Source organism: Diabrotica virgifera, chromosome 4, assembly GCF_917563875.1.
Source record: "Diabrotica virgifera virgifera chromosome 4, PGI_DIABVI_V3a".
In the NCBI taxonomy this organism is placed as follows: Eukaryota; Metazoa; Arthropoda; class Insecta; order Coleoptera; family Chrysomelidae; genus Diabrotica; species Diabrotica virgifera.
The window spans coordinates 156,432,903-156,446,561 of NC_065446.1; the positions used below are offsets into that span (position 1 = coordinate 156,432,903).

The 13,659-nt window shown below is 33.3% G+C and overlaps 1 protein-coding gene across 1 annotated transcript in view; it reads left to right on the top strand.

Annotated features, from left to right (window-relative positions):
- Positions 1-11,482: 11,482 nt before the first annotated feature.
- LOC114342090 (uncharacterized) overlaps positions 11,483-13,659 on the top strand; it is a 117,755-nt gene continuing 115,578 nt past the window's right edge. The window contains exon 1 of the mRNA XM_028292883.2: positions 11,483-11,700. Coding sequence (XP_028148684.2) covers positions 11,622-11,700 — 79 coding nt within the window. The 5' untranslated portion in view covers positions 11,483-11,621. The remainder of the gene's footprint in view (positions 11,701-13,659) is intronic.

The window sequence follows — 13,659 nt, forward strand, 5'->3', positions numbered from 1 at the left end:
AATCATAACATATATTATTATAATAAAAACTATCGATATTACCAGTGAAAATTGACAAAAATAGCAAAATTGCAATCAAAAATCAGGTTAGAGAAAATGTAGTCTCAAAGTTCAAAATCGGTGTACGTTAAAAAAAATGCATTTTTTCGGCTTCCCATGGAGCAATTTCCTTCATTCTTTTTTTGTTCCCAAGTAACTCGAGTAGAGCCATCTAACTAACGCATTAAAAAATATCAAACTTGCTTTTGTTTTGTTATAATAGATTAATTTATTTATAAGAAAAGAAAACTACATATTTTTTCCAGTTGTAGACTTTTTTTAGATAAACTTACTACAAGTGTACCTTTTAACGTTAAAAACACAAATACTCTCATTTGAAAGCTGTATAATTATTTAAACAATCTTTATTTAAACCAATTAAAAATTTTGTTATAAAAAATAAATTAATTTATTATAACAAAACAAAAGCAAATTTGACATTTAATAATGCGTCAGTTAGATAGCTCTTAGATGAAGAAAATTGCTCCATGGGAAGCCGAGATAATGCATTTTTTTAACGTATACCGATTTTTAACATTAAGATTACATTTTCCCCAACCTAATTTTTGATTGGAATTTTGCTATTTTTGGCAATTTTCACTCGTATTATCGATAGTTTTTATTATAATAATATATGTTATGACTATTTTAAAGATATGAAAATTGGTGTGAAGAAAGAGGACAAAAATAAAAAGGTGATGGTTCGAAAATTTTGATCCTATTTTTTATATGTTTGCCGTAAATGGCGGTCAAATTTGACCGGTTGTACGACCGGAGTCGAACAATAAACTCCTGTGTAATGTGGTTTGCCTAACTAGTTCCAATTACAGTTAGCGAGAATCCATTTTACAATAACAACTAGTTTAATGAATTTTAAATGACAATTTTCACATTGGGTGTGTTGTTACATCATTTCTAATTTTAACAATCTGCATACCTTACTCTTAAATATGACAGGTTATTTTAAACTACCTGTGGACCTGTCGTTTGTCTTGTCATCGTTCCGAGGTTCCCAACCATTTCATTTTCACTTGCCGTCTCACTTCCAACATGTGAACAAGTCATACCTAGCTCTCAGATGTTACCTAGGGCAAATTAGATAATATTTTTTGAACATCCAGGCTTAAGGTAGCATTTTATACCAATGTTTCCTTGACGGACTACTTTTACTGGGCTTTGAGCCACATATTTTTGTGTAATACTATCTTGGTGGTTAAGCATGTATATTGCACGTAAGTATAACCTAATATTTTTTAACCCTAGTCAAAATTTCAACATCTTTGCCTTTTTTATCAGGTTATATTCATTTTAGGTAAGCACTGATGATGACTGGTAAACCAGTCGAAAACTAGTTATGTGAATTTGATATGGACCTTTTGAGGGTTTTTTAAATATACCTTTTATACAAGATTTATTGTTTTTTATTCTCTTTAACTCATATTATATAATGTAACATTAAGACAACATACATATCCTACTATTGTATTTTATCGTTTACTAATTTTGGTCACAAAATATTAATGCAACACTAAGTTATCTTACGCACATCCTACTGTTAATGTAGTTATTGCCGAATTGCGAATATTTGTCTTTGTTTATATTAAACGGCTTGCACCCACAATATTTATTATCTTCAGGAATCTTACCACAGTTCTACTATTACATTCATATGAAAAGTTGTATTGTGAGAATAAAAATGGATAATTCAGCCTCAGCTAATTTAAGTTATAAAAGATCTAAAATATCTAGTAGAAGTCAATATTTAGTATATTGTATTGAAAAGGAAAGAACAAGAATACTTAAAAATGGTCCAATTTATGCTCCATCTGAATTGGCCACCATTGCTAAGTCAGCTAAAAAGAAAAGTAAGCCATCTGAAGTTACTGAGATGTCAACTGAAGAATTTTTTTATTGGAAAAAAAATAGCCAAAGGCATGGGAGCGAATTTTAATGTTAATGAAAAAGGCCAAAAAGTTTTAATCAACGACATCAAATGGATTAAAGTCAAGAAAGGCGAACCTGGAAAAATTTTCTATAAGACTTCATTCAAACAGGAAGAATTTGATGTTATCAATATTACCAAAAAGTTAAGAAGCCAGAGAGAAAAGCCAACTTTAATTCTTGCCTATGAGCAAGCACCACCGATACCGCTTAAAGAAAGAATGATTTAATCAGTATGTGCAACGATAACTTAATACCAAAGAGACACCATAATTTTTTCAAATCGTTATCTGCATCCGATGTGACCACAACTAATTCTGATTAATTTTTCATTCTCTTTTGTTTGTCATTTTCGTTGCCAAGTTTTAAAATTGTCGGAAAACATGTATATGGAGTTTATAATTTATTTAATAAAATGATTGAACAACAAAATTGTTTTGTTTTTTACAATAAAATGTGTAAAATTTTAAACAAAACTTCAGTACAATATAAGTTTATAGAGTGAGGACGCTTGAGTTGGAATAAATTCATTATATCGAGAAAGGGTGAATTTGGAGAGAAATCCTGAGACAATTCGATTTTTATCTCATAAATATTATAAATCTCGATAATGTTTATCTCAAAAATAAACATTACTTTTCGCTTAAATTCAATGTTCAAGCTGCTAAGAGACAGGTGGTTGGCAGATTTAACACATTGCATTTAAGCGAAAAACAATGTTTATTTATGAAATAAACATTTCTTTTTGTTTTCTGACAGCACTCAAATGTATTTTAAAGTAAATGAATTACATACACTTTTTTTGTCTCAATTACTTTAATAAATAAAAAATTTTTTGGGCACCCTGTATAAATAATTATGTTAACGTTTATATTAATGAATAAGATAATTAAATAACCTTTCAAATGAGCTATCGCACCACCCCTACTCTCATTTAAAAAAATCATCGATTACGTCATCACGACCAGATGGATGACGTCATTAGTATGATATATATATGGTAAAAAGTCATAATTTAAAAATAAAAATCGACCTGTCTCAGGATTTCTCTCCAAATGCTCCCATTCTAGAGATAATGAATTTATTTTAACTCAAACGTCCTCACTTTATAACACATATTTACAGATATCATTAAAGAACAGATTAACTTTTAGAGCAACAGTAGGACAAGTAACTTTTTTTCCAATTATTTTTTACTTTTTTATGAATTAATATAAATATTTATGTAAGGCCTGTAAAGTTATACTCAAACAAAATTCCATGTAAATCCATTCAAATATAAAAAAGTTATTAAGTAATGAAAAATTCGTAAAAATTTCAATTGCGTTTTTCTCGAAACTACAATATTTGACGATTTGAGTAACATAAAATAAGGAAAGTCAGCTTTAGATTCAATTCGATTCGGGGGCCACCACCATCGGCTAACCCAGATTTCTACTTTTCAGGGTCTTCAGAGCCTGTGCTGTTTCCCAAAGCGAACTAAATCCGGCTGTCCCACTAGGCAAATTAATAAAACATTAAATGCGTACGGACGCGTTAGCGACATCTGCTAGAGACAGAGAAAATTATCTATAAGTCGGAATGCAGAATCTTTGGCGACTATCTATTGTCTAGGCTTTTTAAAAATTTATAAATACACAGGCCGATAAATAGCGGACAATGGGATAATCTGCCAATATATATTCATCACCTACCCGCTTATCTAGATAAAAGTCCAACAGAATTCTGCATCATTAGTACTTAAATATGAGTGAAACAAAATAAGAAAAGATATCTTTAGATTTAATTCGATTCGGGGGCCACCACCATCGGCTAACCCAGGTTTCTACTTTTCAGTGTCTTCAGATCCTGTGGTGTATCCCGAAGCGAATTAAATCCGGCTGTTCAACTAGGCAGATTAATAAAATATTAAACTCATACGTTAGTATTACTACTGAAATAACACAACCATGAAGTTCTTTGCAATATTGAAAGATAACCTAAAAGTAAAATGGATTCAAAAAATAGATATAATTAAATGCACCTGCATATATGTCTACTTCGTAACTGTAAACATGGCTTTGACAGGGCGTCACTGCACGATATATTTAGAAATAGAAATACCAATTACCTGTAGTATATAAAATTCAATTCAAGAGGCTACATCAGCGCGTCATCAATATTAATCTAAGAGATAGTAATCGCGCCGTTTTTCAAAAGTTCTGCGAACTTTTGGCAACTGTTCGTCGGCAGTACGTGACACTATCAAAGACGAAGGCACAATATTGTGATATTAGACATTGTGATGACGGTGACTATTTCTCTATGTTGCCAAATCAGTCAGTTAAGTTTGATTTCTTGTTATAGATAATCGATTTTAGTATTTACTATGTGATACAAAATCTAGGCATGGAATAAAAAAGTTTATTTGAATAAAGTGCATTTAGAAAGTGTATTTTTTTTGTTCTTCTTGACTCTCTTTTGCACAAACAAAGAAATCTTCAACCCATGATAATTTCCTTTTAGCATTTTATTGTTTTAGGGTTCAATTAAGCAAAAATCATATTTAAAATTATTTCCGCCCCCCCTCCCACATATGCTGCTTAATGTGTACTGGAAGATACATTTTAATAAAAGTATATTACAAATAAATTACAAAGTATTAGTGCCTAAGACTTGTGAATAATTAAACTTAAATAACATAATAATAAATAAATGAAATAAAATCACTTGAATAGGTTTTCGTAAAAGAAATATTAAAATAGTAACAGTATGTAAACTGAGTTTACCATTTGTGTTGATGGCTTGAAAAACACGCACACTGACAGAACAAGAAAATAAATCAACATAACTTAATACTTTGAAACCGTTTAAATCAAACTAAGATAGCCAACTGTATAGAGAAAGATCAGCTGATTGTGACAACCAAGGTTTGAACTATTGAAAAAGCCCGCAATATATTGAAAAATCAATTATAAAGTCATGTATCTTGTGAGATACATTGGGAAAAAGAGGCTACGGACTCGTTTTTGTAATATTTCATTTAATTGTAGAGAAATTTCCACATACTAACATATTTCTCAAATTGGGCTCTGTACCGCCATTCCTTATTATACCTATCATGTAATTATTATGTATGTGTGCCAAATCGACTGCCGCGCGTTACGCTTTTTTGCTCAGTATGCCTTGTATAAAGGCGGAGATACATATCCGCGCCGTGTGAGCGCCGCGCGTTCGTGGCACGGTTAATGTTCGTTAAAATTTTTCATTTTGACGAACCGTCCGCGATCCAGAGAAAACTTACGAACATTTAGTAATTGTAGATAATTAGTATTAAATGTGGGTGCCTACATTGGATCCGTTTTTCTCCGATCAGATCAGATCCGATATCGGCCGACGTCGGGAATAGCTTCTCCTATTCTCATCGAGAAGTGTTTGGTTTCATTCCGATTGGTTGCAAGTTGAGTTGCCAGTTGGTCGCAAGTTGGTTACAAGTTAGTTGCAAGTTGGTTGCAAATTAATGATAATAACAATAAAAGATTAAAAGAGTGGTAGCAAAAATCAGAATTAAAAAGATAACATAATAAAAAATAACATAGAAAATAACATAGAAAAATAAAATTTGAAGTTTAGACGGAAAAAAATAAATACAAATTACAACTCTATGTCACTATCGCTGTCATCTTCACTAGAATCGTTATCTAATGTTATAATTATTGGTTTAATATGTGAGGTTAATGTTCTGTAATGATCTTCCGTTTTTATAACATGTGAAATACAATTTTGCCACAGTGTTGGGGAAATCTTTTTTATTTCTTCTACAACATGTTACACCGATTCGCTACTAAATTTGGGACAGCAGTTGTTTCGCCGTAATCTTTCCTTAAGTTGGCTCCAGATTAATTCAATGGGGTTGAAGACACAGTAGTAAGGAGGTAATCGCAATACATTATGACCATCACGTTTGGCTAATTCGTCTATAACAAATTGTTTCTCAAACACTTTTGTGTGAAGAACTTCCAACATTTCTTTTTTTGTATATGTTTTTTCAAAGTACAAATCATTGTCATACAAAAAATCAGATATCTGTTTTTTTGTCGAACCTACACCGGGGATTTTTCTAATTTGTTCGCTGTGATACGTTGCGTTATCCATTACAATTACACTTTTTGGAGGCAAATTTGGCAACACCTTCTTTTCAAACCATTCCTTAAACAAGCTACTCGTCATATTTTCATGGTAGTCCAGCTTTGAATCTTTAATGTTTTTTGCCGATAGTAAAAAAATTCCCCTCCAAGCCAGCCATTTTTGGATCCAATGTTCAGAATAATTATTCGCTGACCTCTATTAATTGGATAATTGGGTGCACATTTAATAGAATCGTCTGTCCAACCTTTTTGAGCAGTATCGTGGGTATCGAACCATGTTTCATCTAGATAAAATATCGGTCTTCCTTCATCTCTTAATTTAGGTATAGAATCCACGTATTCATTTCTCCATTTAATTAGACGAGGAGAATCCATTATTGATGATCGCTTATTAATTTTCTTGTATCGAAAACCAATGTGATTCAAAAATCTTGATAAAGTTGAAGGCGAATACGTAATGGAATAGTCTTTAACAAGTTGATCGTAGATCATACTAAGCGTTGGAACTAGGTTCTTGTTTGTATTGATTCCAAGCAAGTTAATGTCAGATGACTAAACGAATTCGTCTACAGTAAACAAAATTTTTAATACATTGTCCAGAAATTTTAATTTTAATAATTCATTTGCATTGATAGGTAACGAGTCAGTTCTGTAAATAATATAAAGCACGGCCCTAGTAGCTGTTCCAAAACTATTGCCACCCGTCGCAAAGACAATTGAGGGATTAGTAACGTCAACTATTTATTATGATACTAAATCGGTAGGGACATCCCACCAGCGTCAGGTCAAATTTCTTATATCTTGACGAAAAGAATAGATCGTGGTGCGCCGTGTGCGAGCCGTTTGTGTGCTACTTGAAAACACGTACTAATCTAACAAATATGCTGCGCGCGAGTGCGCACACCGAGCAGAGCGCATATGTATACCCGCCTTAAGGTTAACATGTCTCTGCTGATGAAGCGCTGATGTAGCATTTTAAAACAACATGTACGTACGAGCATACAACAAATTTAAAATATACAATCGTATTAGACCTATTACGGCATAAAAAATAGAAAGGAGCGAAGATAATAAAAAAGTAATAGTTAATGTAGCTGAAATGAATATACTAAGAAGCATACCAGGCAAACTAGAAGAGCCAACGTAGTGCAAAAGTCAATGGGGTTCAAGATGTCTTGGGATGGGAACAATGTCAATGGTATAGAAATGTAAGAAGAATAATGAAAGCTGAACTAGGAAAAATAGCGCAATAGAGAAGCCAGTTGGAAAGCTCATACAAGGAATGCCACTGAAAAGATTTAGGAATAACTTTTATTCCCCTATTAAGATATATTCAATAGCTTAGAACAGACTAACAAATGGAGTGAACATAAATAACAACATGAATAATATGAGAAAACAAGTACTCAAAAATGGCTAAAATCGTTACTTTTACTATTTAAATAAATATGGACTTCATTGAAGAAGGTGTCAAAATAGAGAGATCGATACTCATCGTCATTCTCTTTGCCCAATTCTTATACGAGGTCGGCTTCTCTTATTGTTTTTCTTCATAAATTTCTACCTTGGGTCATACCAATATCAATCCCCTTTACCGACATGTCTTGCCTAAGCGTCTCCTCCAGGTTTTCTTTGGTCCTCATCTCCTATGCAGTTGAGAAATTATTCATATTGGGAGATTAACGTATCGACGTTGAACATGACCTAACCATCTTAATAAATGCTCTCTCATTTTGGCATCAATTGGTGCCATCCGTAAACTTCGCCTAATATCCTAATTTAAAATTTTTTCCTTTTTTATCACCGATTTTCTTTGTAGTAAATCAATCTTTAAAAGAACATTCGAAATACTTTATTGTTGTTCTACTAAGTTTTAAACCATTTTCAACCCTCAAGAGCTTATCTCCACTGCTTCTGTTTTTGTAAATCACACACAAGCATACTTACACACAAGATCGTCCCCGGCGATGTCACGGTGTACCACGTGACATAATAATCATAGTTAGCGCTCCCAGCGGATAAAGAAAATTGTTGTTGATCTGCCCTGTATGAAGCCAAATTGATTATCGGATATTTCTTCACGTATCCGTCATCAATAGAATGATCGACAATGTAATACAAATAGGTACACCTATTAATATCATCCTATTTTTATTAAAATCTATTCAGATGAATAGGTACTTATGTAGGTATTAGGAATACTTGAAATTTGATCTAGACTCCAAAAACCAGGAAACAACCAGAATTCTAGAGTAGTGAATAGATGATTTCAATATTCTGTCGAGTAGTGAATAAATGATTTCATTTGTATACCATTTTTAATATAAATATAGCTAAAATGATTTTTTAGTATACTAAAGTATAGGTACTAGTTATACAATTGAGGAGTTTGCTGCAAGAAAGATGCAGCTCCATTTTTAGACCGTTTTGGGTGGAAACATATGCCATATTTAAAAAAATTGGCGGATTGACTGGTATAAGAACGATGCAGATCCGATAATAAATAAAGGAATTATAAGTCTTTATGTATCTGCCTCCTCATTCATTTGGTGCAAGAAGGGTGCAGCTCCGGACCTGCATCCTTTTTGCATCAAACGATTGTGAATTTTCGGTGATTTTCGTGGAATGCAAAGTCATCTTCTGTTGGCGCTGGGCCGGCAGGGCAGCCGATTTGTTTTGACTTGTTAGTCGCTATCATTACTGCGTGGCGTGCGTTTTCATGTGGTTTAATTTTTCGTGTAAAAGTTTAACGTCGTGAAAAAATGAGTGAAACCTAGTCAGATCCGTTTAGCGCTAGTGAGTCAGACTATGAACCTACAAGCTCTGATGAAAGTTGTTTTAATAGTGATGTCGCAGGACCTTATTCTAGGAGGAAGCATCTAAAGAAGAAACGTACCTCTGTAAAAACACAACACATCGAACCTGTTAACAACATGGAGCCCACGGAAGAGCCCCCAGTTGTTCCTATAACCAAAAATAGAAAAAGTACCAACCCCACTCTATGGAAAAGAAATGTGGAAAAAAATCAATTGCAGAAGGGAAAATGTATACGAACTGGAAAGGAATACAGAAGGGACCGACATTAACTGAATCGAATTGCAACTGCAGGTACAAGTGTTTTCAGAATGTGGACGAAGAAACAAGAGAAGTTGTCTTACAAAAGTTTAACAAAATAGGCGACAAAGATTTGCAAAATACCTATTTGGGAGGGTTAATTCAAACTACTACTATTCAAAGAACTCGAAAAAAGTAAAGTATTTTTTCCTTTATAAAGTACTTGTTCCCACAAATACTTTATAAAGCTGGGTAAGTTATCCAAACGAGTTTGTAGACAAGCTTTTGGTTCAATCCACGGCATATCAAGGAAACGTGTAGATCTCATTGCTCAAACTTTTCGTAACAGAGATATTGCACCGCCACCTAGTAACAAAGGAAAGCATACAAATAAACCCAACCGAAAATCTAACGAAACACTCAAAAATATGAACATGCACATCCAGAGCTTTCCAACGCGTGAATTGCATTATAGTAGAAACAAATACCGTCGATTCTATTTATCTCCAGATCTAAATGTAAAGAAGATGCATCAACTCTATTTGGAACTTTACGAACCAGAAAGTGTTAGCAATCCTGAATATAAACCCAAAGTTCCCTATGACTTACTATCGATACTTCAAAGAAAGCTTCAACTACAGGTTTGGCTCACCTCGATCAGATACGTGCAAAAAATGAGATGTCTTAGATAACAAACTCAAAGATGTGACCCTCGAAGAAAATGAACGAAAAGTTTTAGCAGCGGAAAAGAAGTTGCATGAAATTAAGGCAGATTTGTTTTTCAAGGAGCTGAAGGAGAAAACCACATTCTGCAAGCATAGTGACGAAGTGGAGGTTCTGACCTTTGACTTCCAACAAAACCTTCCGCTTCCAAAGTTTCCTGCTGGGGAAGCATTCTACAAACTCTAGTTGTGGATATACAACTTCTGCGTCCATTCTGGTAAGACAAATCAAGCACACTTTTATATGTGTGATGAAACTACGGCTCGAAAGGCACCAAACGAGGTAGTGTCATTTTTGTACCACATTATAAAAATATACTCCCTAAAAATGTTAAAGTTTTATATCTTTTCTCCGACAACGCTGCTGCGCAAAACAAAAACTCAGTAATGATTCAGTTTCTGTATTTGGTGGTGAGAACTAGGCCTATTGATAAGATAGCAGCACCGCTTTCCTGAGCCAGGACATAGCTTTCTTCCTTGTGATCGCTGCTTTGGAGTTATTGAGAAGTTTTTAAGGAATAAGGACTACGTTTTTAGGCCCCAACAATATGCTGATTTTGTTAAAAAGTCATCCAAACAGTTTATTTCTATTCCGGTAAAACAAAATATGATCCTGAGTTTTAGTGCTCACTATGAAGGACATTTTAAAAAAGTTATCTCAAATGCAGAAAAGCAAAAATTCCAGATTTCCAAATACCGAATTTTCCAGTACAGCAATGAACATTTAGATGGTATTAAAGTCAGTATATCTACTGGCCTTCCGAGTTTTCACTTGTTAAAAATCTTGAGAAACCTTGACAGCCATCTCTCAGTTTCTTCTGATATTCCTGTCTATTGCAATCCTATACATGTCAAAAAAGCAAAATATGCAGATGTAATGCAGTTGGCAACACGATTCGTTCCTATGGACCAAATGACTTTTTACACCTGCCTCACAAGTGATGCAGCTATGGCAGAGAACCAGAAAACCGAATCATCTGGAACGGATGATGACGACCAGGTAGATAAATAAAGGATGTGTTTGCCTGTGTGTTTAATGTTTTATTTTTTTTAATGCTATTTTTTTGACACCAACCTATTTCTTTTTACAGATTTTTTCGTATTTGTGTAGTAGGCAAACCATACTCGTTTGATTGTTGTAACCGAATAAAGAGTTTTTGTTGGGAATTTGTTTTTCTTTTCTCAAAAATAATGGTAAAGAAGCATTATTTCACGTGTTTGGTGCAATAAAGATGCAGGTCCAACTTTTTTTCAATTTTTTTTCTTAGTTTTTCAAAAACTATCTTCTTGAAAATAGCCTCAAATATTGACTAAATCTGTTTTTCATCGATTGATATTATGTCTTTAGGGTTAAAATAAAAACTTTTATTAAAAAACAGTTTTTTTCAATTTCCCAACAATTACCAAATATGGAGCTGCATCCTTCTTGCAGCAAACTCCTCAATTTCAGTTGAAACTTACTTTAATACTAGAAATAGATAAAATTGATATGATAGATAAAATGAAATTAGATAAAATAAAAACCCTATTCTAAATATGATTACAATACTTTCAAATTACGTAAATAATTTACTGTTTTAGTTTACCCCGTCATATTTTCCCTATAGTCCGACCTTGCTTTAACAATTAAGCCACGTAATATTTCATGACTAATGTTTACCAGGACGACCTTATAAATAACAAACATTTAAGTAAATGTTTAGAATAGTACCTAAAATCGCATAACAAGAAAGTCACCATGCTGCGTGTGTGTGTAGTTTTTCTTACTTTTCTAGTGTTTTCGTCTATTATCAACGCTGCTCCAAAGTTCAAATCAGGTAAGTACTTATATTCTACGTTTTATTATGGTACCTACCATTAAAGGTTTCAGATTTTATTAAATATTAAATCTACGTGTTAAAAACTTGTTTTCGTTTTTTAATCTCTTCAATTTATATTTTTGTAAATTAAATTTTGAAGGATTGTTTTCTATTTTTGTCATAATTGTTTATAATATATTTTAAAGCACGCAAAAATTATATTTGTATATAAGTAGGATTCACTTTCTTGAGTTAACGTTTCATCTTGTGAATTTAAATTTATTTTAATAATTAATATCTTTTAGTTCGACTATTCATTTAGGGTTCTATACTATAGAATCTATATTATGTTCCACAATTTGTTTATCGGTGTATCATGGTTTATGGATCTACCTATTCTATTCCAATTTTTTCTGAAAAATGATGAAAGGATTGCATGCGTAAGTCCATTATAAATTGGTTGAAGAAATAAAATTCAGACTGACTCACAATCTCTCTTATTGAGTCAAGAGATCAACTGGACCGGTTTAGAGCACAACAATTTACTGCATCTTCAGGTCTTCGGTTTCGAGTTGACCTTTACCGAAGACCTAAGGATGGACAGTAAATTGTAGTGCTCGAAACCGATCCGGTCGTCCTATTGACCCAATAAAAGATTGTAAGTGCATTAACGTATCAAAATCAGTATAATAAGGGCCAACTTTGGTTACAAGAGAATTTTTGAGGTTGCTAAACATGAATACGCCATCAGAGCCGACCCACGGGGCACCTGGTGTCCACTGTCCCTCCTAAGGCACATCTACTGGAGTTTCGAGAATTTTTAGTACTTAATTAATGCTAACAGACTAGTCGTGTCTTTTGGGACCGCTGAGTACGAACACGCCATCAAAACCCACCCCCGGAGTACCAGGGGCCTAATTTCGAGACTTTCCAATACTAAATTGATGCAAACCGAGTACTCGGGCATAGCACGCACACTGCGCACAATCTGAAGGTCGATTCTTATATCATATTCGTGTTCATCAACCCCAAAAACTCCTGAGTAATCTGTTTGCATCAATTGTGTGCTAATAACCCTCGAAACTCCAGAAGATGACGCGCCTTAGGTGTGACTCTGTCTTAGCAGTGACTCTGTCTTAGCAGTGACCCTATGCACCAGGTACTCCGGGCGTCGGTCTATCAATCGTGTTTATCTTCAGCGCCCACAAAACCCCCAGGTAACGAAATCTGGCCCTTAATATACTGATTTTGATATATTTATGAATTTTTTTATGCATTTTATGCACTGTAAATGCAACTATGCATTTCCAATCTTATATTGTAGAATTTTTTTCTGACGTCATCTTGAAAACAATTTGACAATGTTGAAAACAAGTCGATAGGTGCTATATTTAAAAATCGATTTATTTTTGCGTAAATGCCCTGATCTATAGTTTTCTATTTACCATTGCCATCAAGTTCATTGGAATTGGTTTTTTTCGTATCAAAAATAATGATTAAAATTGTATGGTTAATAGTATTATGTTTAATATAAAACGAATGTATTTATTCATTCGAATACATGGATATTGTTTTCTTAAACGTACCTAAATAATAGGTAGAATGATTTGCATATTATACTACTTCAATTCATTTTATTTTTCCTCTATTGTCTCTATCTAGTTCGCTTATTTAATATTTTTACTCCAGGAAAATAAGGCAAAAATATACACTTGACCAGCTAGGTTTCAAAAATGGGTTTTTTTGGGACTATATACCTAATACATTATAAATAAAAAAATGCCCATCACAGTTCGGACGAGAATTTTAGTTATTAACAAATAAGGGTCAAAAATGGTAGTTTTTTCGTTTAAATCACTGCAGGTAAAAATAGGGTAATCAAACATCTTATTTAGAGTAGTCATCTTTTAGTAGATGAGTAAAGGTTTAAAATGGCAGTCTTTGAATTTTGGTCCGATCATATGTTGCTTCGTAAAT